General features: G+C 44.7%; 1 protein-coding gene across 1 annotated transcript in view; it reads left to right on the forward strand.

Moving 5' to 3' along the window:
- The window catches only part of LOC311229415 (protein FAM3C-like), a 41,216-nt gene that overhangs the window by 11,495 nt on the left and 7,222 nt on the right, over positions 1-22,499 (forward strand). The window contains exons 2-7 of the mRNA XM_084315499.1: positions 4,565-4,597; positions 8,618-8,701; positions 8,824-8,889; positions 13,894-14,023; positions 20,953-21,011; positions 22,391-22,441. Coding sequence (XP_084171625.1) covers positions 4,565-4,597; positions 8,618-8,701; positions 8,824-8,889; positions 13,894-14,023; positions 20,953-21,011; positions 22,391-22,441 — 423 coding nt within the window. The remainder of the gene's footprint in view (positions 1-4,564; positions 4,598-8,617; positions 8,702-8,823; positions 8,890-13,893; positions 14,024-20,952; positions 21,012-22,390; positions 22,442-22,499) is intronic.

A 22,499-nucleotide genomic window follows, 5' to 3' on the forward strand; every position in this document is an offset into this window, starting at 1 on the left:
TTGTCCCGTCTGCAATGTACTAATAAAATAAAAGATGGGTGTAAATAAAGACATTCACTCAATTTTGTTATACCACCATCACATCTTTGTGAAAGAAATAATGTAAAACAAAGTTTTTGAGCATATACTCCCCCCCCCCCCCCAAAGTTGCTAAATAAACAAGCCATTTCAATTACCTGTAGCTTGAAGCATCAATATCTTCATGTTTCTTCACTGGATTACAAAACAGCTTTCTCAGGTGGTTCATTTTCAGCACTTCTTGGTTGACAATTATCCTTTGTCGGATGATCTTCTCACAGAAGATTTTGTAGCTGACATCAAGATTTGGCTCGTTTCTGATACTGATACACACAAACAAACACACACACACACACACACACACACACACACACACACACACACACACACACACACACACACACGCACGCACGCACGCACGCACGCACGCACGCACGCACGCACGCACGCACACACACACACACACACACACACACACACACACACACACACACACACACACACACACACACACACACACACACACACACACACACACACACACACACACACACACACACACACACACACACACACACACACACACACACACACACACACACACACACACACTTAATGAATGCATGTGCCAATGATACAGACAAACATAATAGGTGGTCAAGCTTTACTTTTAAAATGTGCAATATGCAGGAATTAAGAATAGCTCATGGTATAATAACTCACTCTGCTTCCGTTTCTCCCAAAGTCCCAGTAGCTGTTGCAGTTGATTGAGGTCTCAAGGATCGATACTCTGATCGGGTGTACTCCCTGTAACAGGTTGTGTGATATCGCACCTCAATTGCCACACAGTCTTTGTCTTGGATATGCAAAAGCAGGCTGGTGTCTTGCTTCACCTGGGCAGCTCTCAGCAACAGGCCTTTAAATAAAATTGGAAAATGACATGAGTGTGTGTGTGTTGGGACTGAGAATTTCTTTGATTGTATTTTGATAATGTGAGGAAAATGTTATCTATGTCAATCTGTGTTAAATCTCTGCAGACTTTGTGGAGACTGTGGCTTCACCCCCCCCCCACACACACAAGGACACAGACAGGACACAGGCATGCACCCCTCCCCCAGTATATATGTGTGTGTGGGGGGGGGGGGGGTGGTTAACAGAAGCTAACATGCTTTAACATACAGTGTCTGAAGAAAACTAGAATGCTAGTTATGTCAACTATAAAAACACAGCTAAACTGTATCTCAGCACAGCATCAAATAGTGTATTTTTCACATTAGTGTAGCTAGGCTTTTTTTCCATACCTGCAGACAATGTTTCAGCCATAGATAGATGGTCCCTCTTGCGTTTGCCCTTCACAGTCACATATTTGTCCCTTTTCTTGCAAATGATGCACAAGACTGGAAGTACAGGTCCGACAAAAGCTGGTAAGCCTGTCCTGGATCGAAGTTTCTTCAGAGGACTTTAGTTTCACTTGTAAGTTCTGGCTCTGGCTCTGCCTCCACGTCTTGAGCTGCAGAACACAGAGCCCGTTTCGCAGCTGCATCCAAGCGTTTCTTCTTGTCAATAAAACGCCTCTAGCAAGTAGCGTGAAAACCAGCATCCCCGGGAACATTGGCAAACTCGATCTCTAAACAATGTTTGTGTGCATCTGCAATGATACGATTCTCTCCTGGCAACTTAAGCCACCGCTCGACGGAGTTTCTATATCTATCCCACCGTGTCTGTGTAAAATCTTGTACACTTTCTTTCTGAACGGACGTGAGATGCATATAACATTGTTTCGAAACCTTTTTGCGAACTTTAGAAGGTGTTTTTTCTTCTCCATCTTCGTCGTCTTCTGTACTCGTCGATGAGGGGACCCTGATGAGGGACCCTGATGTAAACAAGACGGAAGTCTCTCTCTGGTCTGCATCCCCTTAACAATTGTATGTATTGAGCCGTACTGTACTGTACCCATTCTGCAATCTGTTAATAAAGTTTCCAATCAATCAATTCAATCAATCAATACTGCCTTTCAGTTGCTTCCATTACTACTGTTTACACAAATCTCTTGTTGTCTGTAACTTGGCAACAAGGAGAGCTGCTATTGGTCTAGCGCAAGATACGTGACCGAACTCGCACCAATTGCGTCAGATAAAACTCTGCGGTGACCAAATATCCGTTCGCGAGGAAAGATCTAGTCCCGACTTGACGAAAATGATTGCGCAAACTGTGCTATTTTGTCAATGGAGAACTTTTTGTTCCTAAATCTACACCAATCGAACTTTTACCCAGAGTGAAAATTGTGTAATTCGCCGAGGTGGGAACGGGAATCGTTTTCTAGCCACTTCTCAGCCTTCACCATACGGCCTAGATCTGTGTCTGAGGATCACAGCCTCCAGGAGGAGGTGTAGGGGGGGAGGAGGTCAGAGAGGTACTGGGGGGCATGGAGGAGGTGTAGGGGGGAGGAGGTCAGAGAGGTACTGGGGGGCATGGAGGAGGTGTAGGGGGGAGGAGGTCAGAGAGGTACTGGGGGGCATGGAGGAGGTGTAGGGGGGAGGAGGTCAGAGAGGTACTGGGGGGCATGGAGGAGGTGTAGTGTGGGAGGAGGTCAGATAGGTACTGGGGGCATGGAGGGGGTGTAGGGGGGGAGGAGGTCAGATAGGTACTGGGGGCATGGAGGGGGTGTAGGGGGAGGAGGTCAGATAGGTACTGGGGGCATGGAGGGGGTGTAGGGGGAGGAGGTCAGATAGGTACTGGGGGGCATGGAGGGGGTGTAGGGGGAGGAGGTCAGATAGGTACTGGGGGGCATGGAGGAGGTGTAGGGGGAGGAGGTCAGATAGGTACTGGGGGCATGGAGGAGGTGTAGGGGGGAGGAGGTCAGATAGGCACTGGGGGCATGGAGGAGGTGTAGGGGGGAGGAGGTCAGATAGGCACTGGGGGCGTGGAGGAGGTGTAGGGGGGAGGAGGTCAGAGAGGCACTGGGGGCATGGAGGAGGTGTAGGGGGGGAGGAGGTCAGATAGGCACTGGGGGCATGGAGGAGGTGTAGGGGGGGAGGAGGTCAGATAGGTACTGGGGGCATGGAGGAGGTGTAGGGGGGGGGAGGTCAGATAGGTACTGGGGGCATGGAGGAGGTGTAGGGGGGGAGGAGGTCAGATAGGTACTGGGGGCATGGAGGAGGTGTAGGGGGGGAGGAGGTCAGATAGGTACTGGGGGCATGGAGGAGGTGTAGGGGGGGAGGAGGTCAGATAGGTACTGGGGGCATGGAGGAGGTGTAGGGGGGGAGGAGGTCAGATAGGTACTGGGGGCATGGAGGAGGTGTAGGGGGGGAGGAGGTCAGATAGGTACTGGGGGCATGGAGGGATTTGTAAATAAAGACGAGGATCTTATAACAGTGTCAGACTGTGGTTGTACTGGACAGCTCCTAGTGGTCAACAGTGTCAGACTGTGGTTGTACTGGGCAGCTCCTAGTGGTCAACAGTGTCAGACTGTGGTTGTACTGGGCAGCTCCTAGCGGTCAACAGTGTCAGACTGTGGTTGTACTGGGCAGCTCCTATTGGTCAACAGTGTCAGACTGTGGTTGTACTGGGCAGCTCCTAGTGGTCAACAGTGTCAGACTGTGGTTGTACTGGGCAGCTCCTAGTGGTCAACAGTGTCAGACTGGTTGTACTGGGCAGCTCCTAGTGGTCAACAGTGTCAGACTGTGGTTGTACTGGGCAGCTCCTAGTGGTCAACAGTGTCAGACTGTGGTTGTACTGGGCAGCTCCTAGTGGTCAACAGTGTCAGACTGTGGTTGTACTGGGCAGCTCCTAGTGGTCAACAGTGTCAGACTGTGGTTGTACCGGGCAGCTCCTAGTGGTCAACAGTGTCAGACTGTAGTTGTACTGGGCAGCTCCTAGTGGTCAACAGTGTCAGACTGTGGTTGTACTGGGCAGCTCCTAGTGGTCAACAGTGTTAGACGGTGGTTGTACTGGGCAGCTCCTAGTGGTCACCAGTGTCAGACAGTGGTTGTACTGGGCAGCTCCTAGTGGTCAACAATGTCAGACTGTGGTTGTACTGGGCAGCTCCTAGTGGTCAACAGTGTCAGACGGTGGTTGTACTGGGCAGCTCCTAGTGGTCAACAGTGTCAGACTGTGGTTGTACTGGGCAGCTCCTAGTGGTCAACAGTGTCAGACGGTGGTTGTACTGGGCAGCTCCTAGTGGTCAACAGTGTCAGACGGTGGTTGTACTGGGCAGCTCCTAGTGGTCAACAGTGTCAGACTGTGGTTGTACTGGGCAGCTCCTAGTGGTCAACAGTGTTAGACTGGTTGTACTGGGCAGCTCCTAGTGGTCAACAGTGTCAGACTGTGGTTGTACTGGGCAGCTCCTAGTGGTCAACAGTGTCAGACTGTGGTTGTACTGGGCAGCTCCTAGTGGTCAACAGTGTCAGACTGTGGTAAACAGAACCTACCCTGGTAAATAAAGGTTAAAACAGAACCTTATGAATAATTTAAATGACTTTATATAATAATAATTATTAAGTATATAAAGTATATGACCTCTCCTCTGCTTGGCCTGTCTTTACAGGTAGAAGGAAGCAGGACTCACGGAACCTCAAAAGTAAGTTGGCCGACCAGATTTGAACGCTTAACCCTTTCACTGCCGCACTACCAAAACGGTTAACCCGTTCACTGTGAAAATTCACAGAATGTTAACCCTTTCACTGCCACACAACAGCCGGTTGTGTGGCGACCGTCGGTTGTGTGATAGTAAAGGGTTAACCTTCTGTCGTGTGGCAGTGAAAGGGTTAAAGGAAGGTGAAGACCTTTAATCCAGATATACTGTACCGCTGTCACCTTTCTGTTGTCTGTTGTGTAGGTCGGAGTACGAGGGGATGTGTTGCTATTGCTGGCGACACTTCAGTCATACTGTATACTGCTGCGTATATCATGACATCACTTCAGTCATACTGTATATACTGTATACTGCTGCGTATATGATGACATCACTTCAGTCATACTGTATATACTGTATACTGCTGCATATATGATGACATCACTTCAGTCATACTGTATATACTGTATACTGCTGCATATATGATGACATCACTTCAGTCATACTGTATATACTGTATACTGCTGCATATATGATGACATCACTTCAGTCATACTGTATATACTCTATACTGCTGCATATATGATGACATCACTTCAGTCATACTGTATATACTGTATACTGCTGCATATATGATGACATCACTTCAGTCATACTGTATATACTGTATACTGCTGCATATATGATGACATCTCTTCAGTCATACTGTACTGTATACTGCTGCGTATATGATGACATCACTTCAGTCATACTGTATATACTGTATACTGCTGCATATATGATGACATCACTTCAGTCATACTGTATATACTGTATACTGCTGCGTATATGATGACATCACTTCAGTCATACTGTATATATAGTGATGACATCATCATCAGAGTTCAGTTGAGTTCATCTCTGTGTTCAGCTTATGGAGAGTCATTCACAAAAATCAAAACTGAGTTTATATAAATAATGTTTGTCAATTCTACTTAGGGTGCTATGCTTGATCTATGCTTGCACCTCATGGTACCAAAGCACCTCAAAAGGCGCTAAAAACAAAATTACAAACATCACAAAACAAACTGGTCAGCTTGACCTTACTCCTAGAACCCACCTCACCCCTGCCCACTTTGACTACCTAGGATGGCTTAGAGTAGACGACAGAGTACAGCAACTTGCAATGGGCCTGGTCTACAAGATACACTATACCACTAAGGTACCCATGTACATGTCAAAATACTTCCCAAAGGTCAGTGAATACCATGACCACAACACCAGAGGGAGCTCCACAAATCATGTTAAACCCAGATTCGGCTCAAACAAGGGACTAAACACGTTTAGCAAATTACCCTACCCAAAGCTGTAAAGGAATGTGAATCACTACCCACTTTCAAAAACACTCTCAAGGAGCACCTACGGGAGACTGCAATTCGAAACTGGCCCCTGTAAATGTCCTAACCCAACCCCCTCCAATGTACAGTAAATGTCCTAACCCAATAATACACAAGACCCTCTTCTTGGGACAAAGTAAGGTTTAGTCGATAATCCAATGTACAGTTACCCCACCCCGCCTACCCAAAAATATAGCCGCAAGCACAATGATGGGGTCCAAACGTAATGATGGGGTCCAAACTTAATGACGGAGTCCAAACTTAATGACGAGGTCCAAACTTAATGACGGGGTCCAAACTTAATGACGGGGTCCAAACTTAATCACGGGGTCCAAACTTAATGACGGGGTCCAAACTTAATGACGGGGTCCAAACTTAATGATGGGGTCCAAACTTAATGACAGGGTCCAAACTTAATGATGGGGTCCAAACTTAATGACGGGGTCCAAACTTAATGACGGGGTCCAAACTTAATGACGGGGTCCAAACTTAATCACGGGGTCCAAACTTAATGACGGGGTCCAAACTTTTTTATTTTCTTTTTTAATGATATTTTTCCTCCTTTTTTCCATTTTTCTCCCATCCCAATGTTAGTCGTTATGCCAATTCCCAATCCCCTTCCTGGTCGTTGCGCGCACTACCCCCTACCGTCGGTCCGGGAGGGCGAAGACTATCACATGCTTCCTCCGACACATGTGTAGCCAGCCCACCACTTATTTTTCACCTGGCAGCGCGGACTCTCACTGGGAGAGTGTAGCGTGTGGAAGGTCACACTACTTCTCTTAGATCCTTCCCTTGCTGTGCAGGCGCCCCGACCGAACTGTAGGAGTCGCTGTTTACAACGACCAGGACCCACCCTCGCCGGGTTTCCCACCCTCTAACACTGCCAATTGTGTCAGTATGGACAGTCGGCCAACCCGGAAGCACCACAGCTGGATTCGATTCCACTGTCTCTGTGGTGGTAGACACACGCTTAGTCCGCTGCACTACCCGGCCGCCCAACGGGGTCCAAACTTAATTATCATACAAATATTGTCGTATTTACTATTATTCTGATTATTTAATTCCAAGTATGTCTGTAGAATCGACGTGAACACAATCACCATGATTCCTCCCAAATAAAGCCCTTAAGAACACGGCGCACACCAGTCTGTCCGACTTACGACTGGTCTTCATGGCTCCTAAATCCTGCTCTTAGCCACGAGCGAATCCCCGAGAAGGGGCCGTTTGAGAATCCCAAAATCGGCCCGAAAAGGTCGTAAGTGGAGCTACGACAACATTTGTTCTTAACTTTTGTCTTAAATCCGTTGGTGAATGAGTCCCAATGACAATGTGTGGTTTTAGAGAAGTAAAGAGATAAAACAGTTCAGCGTTCAGAAGGAGGACTTGCTCACCCTGGGACTTGAACCCACAACCCTTGTATCCTCAGGTGAGGTGACTGACACTATGAGCCATTGAGCACATGGTTTGTCATGATGGACCTCCTCACCTCCTCCCAGGCCCAAGAGCAGGGTCACAGGTCACACAGGTCATATCTACATGACCTCACAGGTCACACAGGTCATATCTACACGGCCACCAGGTCACACAGGTCATATCTACATGACCACCAGGTCACACAGGTCATATCTACATGACCTCACAGGTCACACAGGTCACACAGGTCATCTACACGGCCACCTCACAGAAATGTCCAGGAGATATGACATGTTTTGTGATATATATCCGCAGCATTAGAGCAAAATCTTAGTAGCAAAAAGAAATGATTTGGAAAAAACCTAAAATGGTGGAAAATCTATCTAGACACAAATGCTTATATGGATAGATTCATCTGGACCTACAGAATCCAGGAAAATTACCTGAATCTGAATCTGAACTACGCCAAAGCGTAAAGTTTGTTATTATAGCGCCACCATCTGGCCAATCGGTATAATTTATTTTGTCTGTGTAGTGGGTGGGATTTCCAACCTATGTGAGCAGGTTTTGGAACAAAGCGATACTGTCGTGTTGATGTTGCAGGGTGTCTGGTGTCCTGCCCAGAGAGACACCTCACCATGTTGTCCTCACGTTACAGGGTGGTGTCACCATGTTCTCCTCACGTTACAGGGTGGTGTCACCATGTTGTCCTCATGTTACAGGGTGGTGTCACCATGTTGTTCTCACGTTACAGGGTGGTGTCACCATGTTGTCCTCACGTTACAGGGTGGTGTCACCATGTTGTCCTCATGTTACAGGGTGGTGTCACCATGTTGTTCTCACGTTACAGGGTGGTGTCACCATGTTGTCCTCATGTTACAGGGTGGTGTCACCATGTTGTCCTCACGTTACAGGGTGGTGTCACCATGTTGGCCTCACGTTACAGGGTGGTGTCACCATGTTGTCCTCACGTTACAGGGTGGTGTCACCATGTTGTCCTCACGTTACAGGGTGGTGTCACCATGTTGTCCTCACGTTACAGGGTGGTGTCACCATGTTGTCCTCACGTTACAGGGTGGTGTCACCATGTTGTCCTCACGTTACAGGGTGGTGTCACCATGTTGTCCTCACGTTACAGGGTGGTGTCACCATGTTGTCCTCACGTTACAGGGTGGTGTCACCATGTTTTCCTCACGTTACAGGGTGGTGTCACCATGTTGTCCTCACGTTACAGGGTTCCTCGTTGCCGCACTCGCAGTCGTCTCCGTCACCGGGTTCCTGATGCTGCCGAATTCTAGCTACAATCTCAAGGCTAAGGGTTTGTAATCAAAACCAGCTTGAATCAGGTTATGATTATCAATAGTAAAAGAAAATCACTGAACTCACACGTGGTGACGTGAAAATAATCTCTGTCTGAATTTCATTCCTTGTCTCTTTCAGCTTATTCTCTAACAGCGCTGGCTCAAGGCCTCGGAGCTGATCTCCCAGGACCACCTAAAGACAAAAGTAGGTCTAGTTACACACAGTCCTCATATCTCTCCTAGTTACACACAGTCCTCATATCCTTCCTAGTTACACACAGTCCTCATATCTCTCCTAGTTACACACAGTCCTCATATCCCTCCTAGTTACACACAGTCCTCATATCCCTCCTAGTTACACACAGTCCTCATATCCCTCCTAGTTACACACAGTCCTCATATCCCTCCTAGTTACACACAGTCCTCATATCCCTCCTAGTTACACACAGTCCTCATATCCCTCCTAGTTACACACAGTCCTCATATCCCTCCTAGTTACACACAGTCCTCATATCCCTCCTAGTTACACACAGTCCTCATATCCCTCCTAGTTACACACAGTCCTCATATCCCTCGTAGTTACACACAGTCCTCATATCCCTCCTAGTTACACACAGTCCTCATATCTCTCCTAGCTACACACAGTCCTCATATCTCTCCTAGTTACACACAGTCATCATATTCCTCCTAGTTACACACAGTCCTCATATCTCTCCTAGCTACACACAGTCCTCATATCTCTCCTAGTTACACACAGTCATCATATTCCTCCTAGTTACACACAGTCCTCATATCTCTCCTAGTTACACACAGTCCTCATATCCCTCCTAGTTACACACAGTCCTCATATCTCTCCTAGTTACACACAGTCCTCATCTTTCCTTGTTACACACAGTCCTCATATCCCTCCTAGTTACACACAGTCCTCATATCCCTCCTAGTTACACACAGTCATCATATTCCTCCTAGTTACACACAGTCATCATATCCCTCCTAGTTACACACAGTCCTCCTATCCCTCCTAGTTACACACAGTCCTTATATCCCTCCTAGTTACACACAGTCCTCATATCCCTCCTAGTTACGCACAGTCCTCATATCTCCTAGTTACACACAGTCATCATATTCCTCCTAGTTACACACAGTCCTCATATCCCTCCTAGTTACACACAGTCCTCATATCTCTCCTAGTTACACACAGTCCTCATATCCCTCCTAGTTACGCACAGTCCTCATATCCCTCCTAGTTACACACAGTCATCATATCCCTCCTAGTTATACACATCATATCTTCTAGTTACACACAGTCCTCATATCTCTCCTAGTTACACACAGTCCTCATATCTCTCCTAGTTACACACATCATATCTTCTAGTTACGCACAGTCCTCATATCTCTCCTAGTTACACACAGTCCTCATATCCCTCCTAGTTACACACAGTCCTCATATCCCTCCTAGTTACACACAGTCATCATATCCCTCCTAGTTATACACATCATATCTTCTAGTTACGCACAGTCCTCATATCTCTCCAAGTTACACACAGTCCTCATATCCCTCCTAGTTACACACAGTCCTCATATCCCTCCTAGTTACACACAGTCATCATATCCCTCCTAGTTACACACAGTCCTCATATCTCTCCTAGTTACACACAGTCCTCATATCTCTCCTAGTTACACACAGTCCTTATATCTCTCCTAGTTACACACAGTCCTCATATCCCTCCTAGTGACACACAGTCCTCATATCCCTCCTAGTTACATACAGTCCTTATATCTCTCCTAGTTAAACACAGTCAACATATCCCTCCTAGTTACACACAGTCCTCATATCTCTCCTAGTTACACACAGTCCTCATATCCCTCCTAGTGACACACAGCCCTTATATCTCTCCTAGTTAAACACAGTCAACATATCACTCCTAGTTACACACAGTCCTCATATTCCTCCTAGTTACACACAGTCCTCATATCCCTCCTAGTTACATACAGTCCTCATATCTCTCCTAGTTACACACAGTCCTCATATCCCTTGTTACGTGCCCCCGTGGGGAGACGCAACACTAGGCCACAGACAGGATAGGTGAGGATGCAGTGACACAAAACACCATAGACAGATTGTAAAATAACAATATTTATTGTACACAAATGAGATCAGCAACACAGAGAGCAAAGAGGACCTACCAGTGAGCACCAAATAATATCAAAATGAAACAAAAGCCCCCCCCCCCCTTTACAGGCGCGGACGCCCCAAAGTACAGGAGGTGGTGCTCACTCTAAGCTGGTGTCTTTAACAGTAGTTTTCCTACGTGATGCAGATGTAGACCCCAGGGTATCTTTCTGCCCTCAATGTCCCTGTGTGCGAAACAAAAGATTAATAACAGGAAACAATCACCATAGGCTGGGTGACAAACAAATATACAAAGGATTAGTACAGAAATGTACAACAACACAAAAAGATACAATACTATATAGACCAATGGCCCAAATAACTAGAGCTTTGACCAGCTCTCACACACAATGAGCTCACACAGAGCTTTGACTAGCTCTCACACACAATGAGCTCACACAGAGCTTTGATTAGTTCTCACACAAAACTAGCTCCAATTAAGCTTTTACCAGCTCTGACACAAATGTACCCTAAGAGCCTCAGCTCTATTACCAAAAGCCACAAAAGAGAGTGTGTAACAAAGAGTGTGTACAAAGACACCAAGAGCTCTACTTTACCACATCAATGAACCAGAGAGCTCTACCTACAAAAGCACCAACACACTAGAGCCATAGTTACCACCAACACAGACCAAACGAACCAGGGAGCTAACTAACACTGAAACACAAAAGGTATTATAAAGGGAGTGGATGTTGATTGCAGAACGAGTCTCAGCTGGCGCTGCACCGGGGTGAGTGGGTGATTGACCAGCTGCTGCTGCAACTGGGAACCTGGGGATATGTAGACACAAGAGGGAGACAAGACAACAACAAACAAAACATGCCTATATACACAACAGATTACATACATTACTCCCATATATATATATATAAGGACACCGTCCGTAACATCCCTCCTAGTTATACACATCATATCTTCTAGTTACGCACAGTCCTCATATCTCTCCTAGTTACACACAGTCCTCATATCCCTCCTAGTTACACACAGTCCTCATATCCCTCCTAGTTACACACAGTCCTCATATCCCTCCTAGTTACACACAGTCCTCATATCCCTCCTAGTTACACACAGTCCTCATATCCCTCCTAGTTACACACAGTCATCATATCTCCTAGCTACACACAGTCCTCATATCTCTCCTAGTTACACACAGTCATCATATCTCTCCTAGTGACACACAGTCATCATATCTCTCCTAGTTACACACAGTCCTCATAGTTACACACAGTCCTCATATTCCTCCTAGTTACACACAGTCCTCATATCCCTCCTAGTTACACACAGTCCTCATATTCCTCCTAGTTACACACAGTCCTCATATCCCTCCTAGTTACACACAGTCCTCATATTCCTCCTAGTTACACACAGTCAACATATCCCTCCTAGTTACACACAGTCCTCATATCCCTCCTAGTTACACACAGTCCTCATATCTCTCCTAGTTACACACAGTCCTCATATCCCTCCTAGTTACACACAGTCCTCATATCCCTCCTAGTTACACACAGTCCTCATATTCCTCCTAGTTACACACAGTCCTCATATCCCTCCTAGTTCCTCATATTCCTCCTAGTTACACACAGTCCTCATATCCCTCCTAGTTACACACAGTCCTTATATCCCTCCTAGTTACACACAGTCATCATATCCCTCCTAGTTACACACAGTCCTCATATCCCTCCTAGTTACACACAGTCCTCATATCCCTCCTAGTTCCTCATATTCCTCCTAGTTACACACAGTCCTCATATCCCTCCTAGTTACACACAGTCCTTATATCCCTCCTAGTTACACACAGTCCTCATATCCCTCCTAGTTACACACAGTCCTCATATCCCTCCTAGTTACACACAGTCCTCATATCCCTCCTAGTTACACACAGTCCTCATATCCCTCCTAGTTACACACAGTCCTCATATCTCCTAGCTACACACAGTCCTCATATCCCTCCTAGTTACACACAGTCCTCATATCCCTCCTAGTTACACACAGTCCTCATATCCCTCCTAGTTACACACACAGTCCTCATATCCCTCCTAGTTACACACAGTCATCATATCCCTCCTAGTTACACACAGTCCTCATATCCCTCCTAGTTACACACAGTCCTCATATCCCTCCTAGTTACACACAGTCATCTTTCCTTGTTACACACAGTCCTCATATCCCTCCTAGTTACACACAGTCATCATATCCCTCCTAGTTACACACAGTCCTCATATCCCTCCTAGTTACACACAGTCCTCATATCTCTCCTAGTTACACACAGTCTTCATATTCCTCCTAGTTACACACAGTCCTCATATCCCTCCTAGTTACACACAGTCCTCATATCCCTCCTAGTTACACACAGTCCTCATATCCCTCCTAGTTACACACAGTCATCATATCCCTCCTAGTTACACACAGTCCTCATATCCCTCCTAGTTACACACAGTCCTCATATCTCTCCTAGTTACACACAGTCTTCATATTCCTCCTAGTTACACACAGTCCTCATATCCCTCCTAGTTACACACAGTCCTCATATCCCTCCTAGTTACACACAGTCCTCATATCCATCCTAGTTACACACAGTCCTCATATCCCTCCTAGTTACACACAGTCCTCATATCCCTCCTAGTTACACACAGTCCTCATATCCCTCCTAGTTACACACAGTCCTCATATCCCTCCTAGTTACACACAGTCCTCATATCCCTCCTAGTTACACACAGTCCTCATATCCCTCCTAGTTACACACAGCCAAACAGATGATTTCTAGTTTCAAACAGTGATAAATAACAAATGGGGACCAATCCAAGTGCTCCTGTCCGTCTTCGTCAGGGACGCAACAATGTTAGCGATCTGTTGTGCAACACGGCAACCTGGTCCCCAAGCGGGAATCGAACCCTGGACCTTCTAGCTGTGAGGCGACAGTGTTAACCACTACACCCCCGTGCCGCCTCACATCCAGGGATACTGGATTGTGTAACACTTTATGTATTCTATAATACATTATAGAATGTATTAAAATACTTAATTTTGACTTTTCAGAGCTGAGTCCCCCCCAGAGGCCGGGGCCCTGTGGTGTTCCAAAGACCTGCCCAGAGGGACACTTCAGCTTCCTCCTCAGAAGCGGAGCAGCTAACGTGGTAAAACCCACAATCTGCTTCCACAACAAGCTGTAAGCCTCTATCTCTCTGAATATTAATCCTATTCACCTATCAGTATTCATAATATCATAGTATTAATATTAGTGGTGGGACTCGATAAAAAATTGTAATCGAATTCATAGTTAATTAATCTAAATTAATCACATTTTAATCGCATATCAATATTTGATGCGAAAAGCAACATTTTTCAATGCAAATTAATTTTGGTATATGAGTGAATCAATGAATATACATTATACATACGTTTAAGCAGCAACATCCTGTATTAGCTACTACACAGACCAACAGATCAATGCAATTTTAAACAAAGTGCAGCAATTTTAGGATTAATATATCCTAAAGCTTTGGCAAACTGAAGCACTTTCGAGGTAAAAGTAAAATGCAGTACTTTCAAGTACATTCCAGAACAGTTGACCATTGAAAAAAAAAAGAACTCTTGATTGATCTCAATTTCTCTTATTTTTTCAGTATTTTGTATGAACAAACCAGACTAAGAAAAAAAGTCATTTGCGATTTATTATACTTTATACTTATAGCACATGCATGAGTCTGGTCTCCTTTGAAAGGTAACATTCTTCTTACACAATAAAGAAAAATCCTCATGCGATTAAATGCATTAATAATTTTTTTTAATCAACTTTTTCTCCCCCCTTTTTTCTGTATTTTTCTCCCATCCCAATTTAGTCGTTATGCCAATTCCCTTCCTGGTCGTTGCACGCATTTCCCCCCACTTGTCGGCCTAGGGAGGGTTGATAGATACGATCACATGTCTCCTCCGATACATGTGGAGTCAGCCAGCCGCTTCTTTTCACCTGACAGCGAGGACTCTCACTGGGGGAGTGTAACGCGTGGGAGGATCACACTACCTCACCCAGATCCCTCCCTTGCTGAGCAGGCGCCCCGACCGACCTGTAGGAGTCGCTGTTTACAACGACCAGGATACACACCCCGCCGGCTTCCCACCCGCTAACACTGCCTATTGTGTCAGTATGGACGACCGACCAAGCCGGAGGTACCGCTGACAGCTGGATTTGATACCAGTGTCTCTGCGGTGGTAGGCAGGCGCTTAGTCCGCCCATGCATTAATCTTTTTAACTTTTTAATTAATATACATTTCTGTGAGCGTCTACTTCTACCATAGTACTTTTATTTCAGTGTGTTCAAACCTCTGTAACTCTATGACTATAGCACCTTTCAAAAGAGGCCAGACTTGGTTCCCAAATAGTGTCCAATTTACTTTCAGTATGCAATCGACAGGCTTAAATGAGAACACCACACAAGGGTTAAAGGAGAACACCACACACGGCTTAAAGGAGAACACCACACAAGGGTTAAAGGAGAACACCACACAAGGGTTAAAGGAGAACACCACACAAGGGTTAAAGGAGAACACCACACACGGCTTAAAGGAGAACACCACACAAGGGTTAAAGGAGAACACCACACAAGGGTTAAAGGAGAACACCACACAGGGGTTAAAGGAGAACACCACACAAGGCTTAAAGGAGAACACCACACAAGGGTTAAAGGAGAACACCACACAAGGGTTAAGGGTTAAAGGAGAACACCACACAAGGGTTAAAGGAGAACACCACACAAGGGTTAAAGGAGAACACCACACCAGGGTTAAAGGAGAACACCACACAAGGGTTAAAGGAGAACACCACACAAGGGTTAAAGGAGAACACCACACAAGGCTTAAAGGAGAACACCACACAAGGGTTAAAGGAGAACACCACACAAGGGTTAATGGAGAACACCACACACGGCTTAAAGGAGAACACACAAGGGTTAAAGGAGAACACCACACAAGGGTTAAAGGAGAACACCACACAATGGTTAAAGGAGAACACCACACAAGGGTTAAAGGAGAACACCACACAAGGTTAAAGGAGAACACCACACAAGGCTTAAAGGAGAACACCACACAAGGGTTAAAGGAGAACACCACACAAGGGTTAAAGGAGAACACCACACAAGGGTTAAAGGAGAACACCACACAAGGGTTAAAGGAGAACACACAAGGGTTAAAGGAGAACACCACACAAGGGTTAAAGGAGAACAGCACACAAGGCTTAAAGGAGAACACCACACAAGGGTTAAAGGAGAACACCACACAGGGGTTAAAGGAGAACACCACACAAGGGTTAAAGGAGAACACCACACAAGGGTTAAAGGAGAACACCACACAAGGGTTAAAGGAGAACACCACACAAGGGTTAAAGGAGAACACCACACAAGGGTTAAAGGAGAACACCACACAGGGGTTAAAGGAGAACACCACACAAGGGTTAAAGGAGAACACCACACAAGGGTTAAAGGAGAACACCACACAAGGGTTAAAGGAGAACACCACACAAGGGTTAAAGGAGAACACCACACAAGGGTTAAAGGAGAACACACAAGGGTTAAAGGAGAACACCACACAAGGGTTAAAGGAGAACAGCACACAAGGCTTAAAGGAGAACACCACACAAGGGTTAAAGGAGAACACCACACAGGGGTTAAAGGAGAACACCACACAAGGGTTAAAGGAGAACACCACACAAGGGTTAAAGGAGAACACCACACAAGGTTAAAGGAGAACACCACACCAGGGTTAAAGGAGAACACCACACAAGGCTTAAAGGAGAACACCACACAAGGGTTAAAGGAGAACACCACACCAGGGTTAAAGGAGAACACCACACAAGGCTTAAAGGAGAACACCACACAAGGGTTAAAGGAGAACACCACACCAGGGTTAAAGGAGAACACCACACAAGGCTTAAAGGATAACACCACACAAGGGTTAAAGGAGAACACCACACAAGGGTTAAAGGAGAACACCGCACAAGGGTTAAAGGAGAACACCACACAAGGGTTAAAGGAGAACACCACACAAGGGTTAAAGGAGAACACCACACAAGGGTTAAAGGAGAACACCACACAAGGGTTAAAGGAGAACACCACACAAGGGTTAAAGGAGAACACCACACAAGGCTTAAATGAGAACACCACACAAGGGTTAAAGGAGAACACCACACAAGGGTTAAAGGAGAACACCACACAAGGGTTAAAGGAGAACACCACACACGGCTTAAAGGAGAACACACAAGGGTTAAAGGAGAACACCACACAAGGGTTAAATGAGAACACCACACAAGGGTTAAAGGAGAACACCACACAAGGGTTAAAGGAGAACACCACACAAGGCTTAAAGGAGAACACCACACAAGGGTTAAAGGAGAACACCACACAAGGGTTAAAGGATAACACCACACAAGACTTAAAGGAGAACACCACACAAGGGTTAAAGGAGAACACCACACAAGGGTTAAAGGAGAAAACCACACAAGGCTTAAAGGAGAACACCACACAAGGGTTAAAGGAGAACACCACACAAGGGTTAAAGGAGAACACACAAGGGTTAAAGGAGAACACCACACAAGGGTTAAAGGAGAACACCACACAAGGGTTAAAGGATAACACCACACAAGACTTAAAGGAGAACACCACACAGGGGTTAAAGGAGAACACCACACAAGGGTTAAAGGAGAACACCACACAAGGCTTAAAGGAGAACACCACACAAGGGTTAAAGGAGAACACCACACAAGGGTTAAAGGATAACACCACACAAGACTTAAAGGAGAACACCACACAAGGGTTAAAGGAGAACACTGCACAAGGGTTAAAGGAGAACACACAAGGGTTAAAGGAGAACACCACACAAGGGTTAAAGGAGAACACACAAGGCTTAAAGGAGAACACCACACAAGGGTTAAAGGAGAACACCACACCAGGGTTAAAGGAGAACACCACACAGGGGTTAAAGGAGAACACCACACAAGGGTTAAAGGAGAACACCACACAAGGGTTAAAGGAGAACACCACACAGGCTTAAAGGAGAACACCACACAAGGGTTAAAGGAGAACACCACACAAGGGTTAAAGGAGAACACCACACAGGGGTTAAAGGAGAACACCACACAAGGGTTAAAGGAGAACACCACACAAGGGTTAAAGGAGAACACACAAGGGTTAAAGGAGAACACCACACAAGGGTTAAAGGAGAACACCACACAAGGGTTAAAGGAGAACACCACACAAGGGTTAAAGGAGAACACCACACAAGGGTTAAAGGAGAACACCACACAAGGCTTAATGGAGAACACCACACAAGGCTTAAAGGAGAACACCACACAAGGGTTAAAGGAGAACACTACACAAGGCTTAAAGGAGAACACCACACAAGGGTTAAAGGAGAACACCACACAAGGCTTAAAGGAGAACACCACACAAGGGTTAAAGGAGAACACCACACACGGGTTAAAGGAGAACACCACACAAGGGTTAAAGGAGAACACCACACAAGGGTTAAAGGAGAACACCACACAAGGGTTAAAGGAGAACACCACACAAGGGTTAAAGGAGAACACCACACAAGGGTTAAAGGAGAACACCACACGGGTTAAAGGAGAACACCACACAAGGGTTAAAGGATAACACCACACAAGGGTTAAAGGAGAACACCACACAAGGGTTAAAGGAGAACACCGCACAAGGGTTAAAGGAGAACACCGCACAAGGGTTAAAGGAGAACACCACACAAGGGTTAAAGGAGAACACCACACAAGGGTTAAATGAGAACACACAAGGGTTAAAGGAGAACACCACACAAGGGTTAAAGGAGAACACCACACAAGGGTTAAAGGAGAACACCACACAAGGGTTAAAGGAGAACACCACACAAGGGTTAAAGGAGAACACCACACAAGGTTAAAGGAGAACACTGCACAAGGGTTAAAGGAGAACACCACACAACGTTAAAGGAGAACACCACACAAGACTTAAAGGAGAACACCACACAGGGGTTAAAGGAGAACACCACACAAGGCTTAAAGGAGAACACCACACAAGGGTTAAAGGAGAACACCACACAAGGTTAAAGGAGAACACTGCACAAGGGTTAAAGGAGAACACACAAGGGTTAAAGGAGAACACCACACAAGGGTTAAAGGAGAACACACAAGGCTTAAAGGAGAACACCACACAAGGGTTAAAGGAGAACACCACACCAGGGTTAAAGGAGAACACCACACAGGGGTTAAAGGAGAACACCACACAAGGGTTAAAGGAGAACACCACACAAGGGTTAAAGGAGAACACCACACAAGGGTTAAAGGAGAACACCACACAGGCTTAAAGGAGAACACCACACAAGGGTTAAAGGAGAACACCACACAAGGGTTAAAGGAGAACACCACACAGGGGTTAAAGGAGAACACCACACAAGGGTTAAAGGAGAACACCACACAAGGGTTAAAGGAGAACACACAAGGGTTAAAGGAGAACACCACACAAGGGTTAAAGGAGAACACCACACAAGGGTTAAAGGAGAACACCACACAAGGGTTAAAGGAGAACACCACACAAGGTTAAAGCAGAACACCACACAAGGGTTAAAGGAGAACACCACACAAGGCTTAATGGAGAACACCACACAAGGCTTAAAGGAGAACACCACACAAGGGTTAAAGGAGAACACTACACAAGGCTTAAAGGAGAACACCACACAAGGGTTAAAGGAGAACACCACACAAGGCTTAAAGGAGAACACCACACAAGGGTTAAATGAGAACACCACACCAGGGTTAAAGGAGAACACCACACAAGGGTTAAAGGAGAACACCACACAAGGGTTAGAGGAGAACACCACACAAGGCTTAAAGGAGAACACCACACAAGGGTTAAAGGAGAACACCACACAAGGCTTAAAGGAGAACACCACACCAGGGTTAAAGGAGAACACCACACAAGGGTTAAAGGAGAACACCACACAAGGGTTAGAGGAGAACACCACACAAGGCTTAAAGGAGAACACCACACAAGGGTTAAAGGAGAACACCACACAAGGGTTAGAGGAGAACACCACACAAGGGTTAAAGGAGAGGGCGGTTAGGTGGCCGAGCGGAGATTGCGTTCGTCACCAGCCCCGGAGCTGAGCTGGATTTGCCTGTTCAAATCCAGCTCACAGCTCCGGGGTTGTCACCAGCTTGGCTGGCCGTCTGCACTGATACAATTGGCTGTATCAGAGGGTGGGAGAAGCTGGCGGGGTGGGTCCGGGTCGTTGTAAACAGCGACTCCTACAGTTCGGTCGGGGCGCCTGCTAAGCGCGGATTGGACGTGAGGGGGATAGTGTGGTCCTCCCACACGCTGTCGCTACGCCCTCTCAGTGAGAATCTGCGCTGCCAGGTGAAAAGAAGCGGTGATTGGCTGGACGTGTGTCGGAGGAAGCACGTGGTAGCCTCCACTCTCCCAGATGATCTGACTGTGGGGGGTAAGTGCGCAGCGACCAGGAAGGGACTGGGAATTGGCATACGACTAACATTGGGATGGGAGAAAATCGGAGGAAAATGGAGGGGGTAAAAGACAAAAAAAAAAAAAAAACAACGGTTAAAGGAGAACACCACACAAGGGTTAAAGGAGAACACCACACCAGGGTTAAAGGAGAACACCACACAAGGGTTAAAGGAGAACACCACACAAGGGTTAAAGGAGAACACCACACAAGGGTTAAAGGAGAACACCACACAAGGGTTAAAGGAGAACACCACACCAGGGTTAAAGGAGAACACCACACAAGGGTTAAAGGAGAACACCACACAAGGCTTAAAGGAGAACACCACACAAGGCTTAAAGGAGAACACCACACAAGGGTTAAAGGAGAACACCACACAAGGGTTAAAGGAGAACACCACACACAGGTTAAAGGAGAACACACACAGGTTAAAGGAGAACACCACACAAGGGTTAAAGGAGAACACCACACAAGGGTTAAAGAAAAAGTGTAAATGGATGAGAGTTGAACTTATTTTGGTTGATAGTTATAATAGTTATGATAGTTTTGTTATAATATACATGGTCATTGTGGGCGTGACCTCTTTTCAATCCACAGACTCGTTGGCAGAGTAACAGAAAATGCAGGGGAAGGAATAAACATAGCTGTTGTGAACGGTAATCAACAACATTATCATACAACAACATTATCATACAACAACATTATCATACAACAACATTATCATATAACAACATTATCATACAACAACATTATCATACAACAACATTATCATACAACAACATTATCATATAACAACATTATCATATACAACATTATCATATAACAACATTATCATATACAACATTATCATATAACAACATTATCATACAACACCATTATCATACAACAACATTATCATACAACAACATTATCATATAACAACATTATCATACAACAACATTATCATACAACAACATTATCATATAACAACATTATCATACAACAACATTATCATACAACAATATTATCATATAACAACATTATCATACAACAATATTATCATATAACAACATTATCATACAACAACATTATCATACAACAATATTATCATATAACAACATTATCATACAACAATATTATCATATAACAACATTATCATACAACAACATTATCATACAACAACATTATCATACACAAACATCATATAACAACATTATCATAACATCATACAACAACATTATCATACAACAACATTATCATACAACAACATTATCATACAACAACATTATCATATAACAACATTGTCATACAACAACATTATCATACAACAACATTATCATATAACAACATTATCATACAACAACATTATCATACAACAACATTGTCATATAACAACACTATCATATAACAACATTATCATATAACAACATTATCATACAACAACATTATCATACAACAACATTATCATACAACAACATCATATAACAACATTATCATACAACAACATTATCATTATCATACAACAACATTATCATACAACAACATTATCATACAACAACATTATCATACACCAACATTATCATATAACAACATTATCATAACATTATCATACAACAACATTATCATACAACAACATTATCATACAACAACATTATCATATAACAACATTATCATACAACAACATTATCATACAACAACATTATCATATAACAACATTATCATACAACAACATTATCATACAACAACATTATCATATAACAACACTATCATATAACAACATTATCATATAACAACATTATCATACAACAACATTATCATACAACAACATTATCATATAACAACATTATCATATAACAACATTATCATACAACAACATTATCATACAACAACATTATCATACAACAACATTATCATATAACAACATTATCATATAACAACATTATCATACAACAACATTATCATATAACAACATTATCATACAACAACATTATCATACAACAACATCATACAACAATATTATCATAGAGCGAGAGTAATTTAATTACTTCTTCCACAGGGAGAACAGGGGACCTCGTCAAGACGGGACATTTCAACATGTATGATGGAGGTAGGTCTCTTAACAACCTGTACTTGTTGCATCATGTGAACAGAGGTACGTCTCCGCA

The sequence above is a fragment of the Notolepis coatsorum genome, assembly GCF_963971535.1.
Source record: "Notolepis coatsorum genome assembly, chromosome: 6".
In the NCBI taxonomy this organism is placed as follows: Eukaryota; Metazoa; Chordata; class Actinopteri; order Aulopiformes; family Paralepididae; genus Notolepis; species Notolepis coatsorum.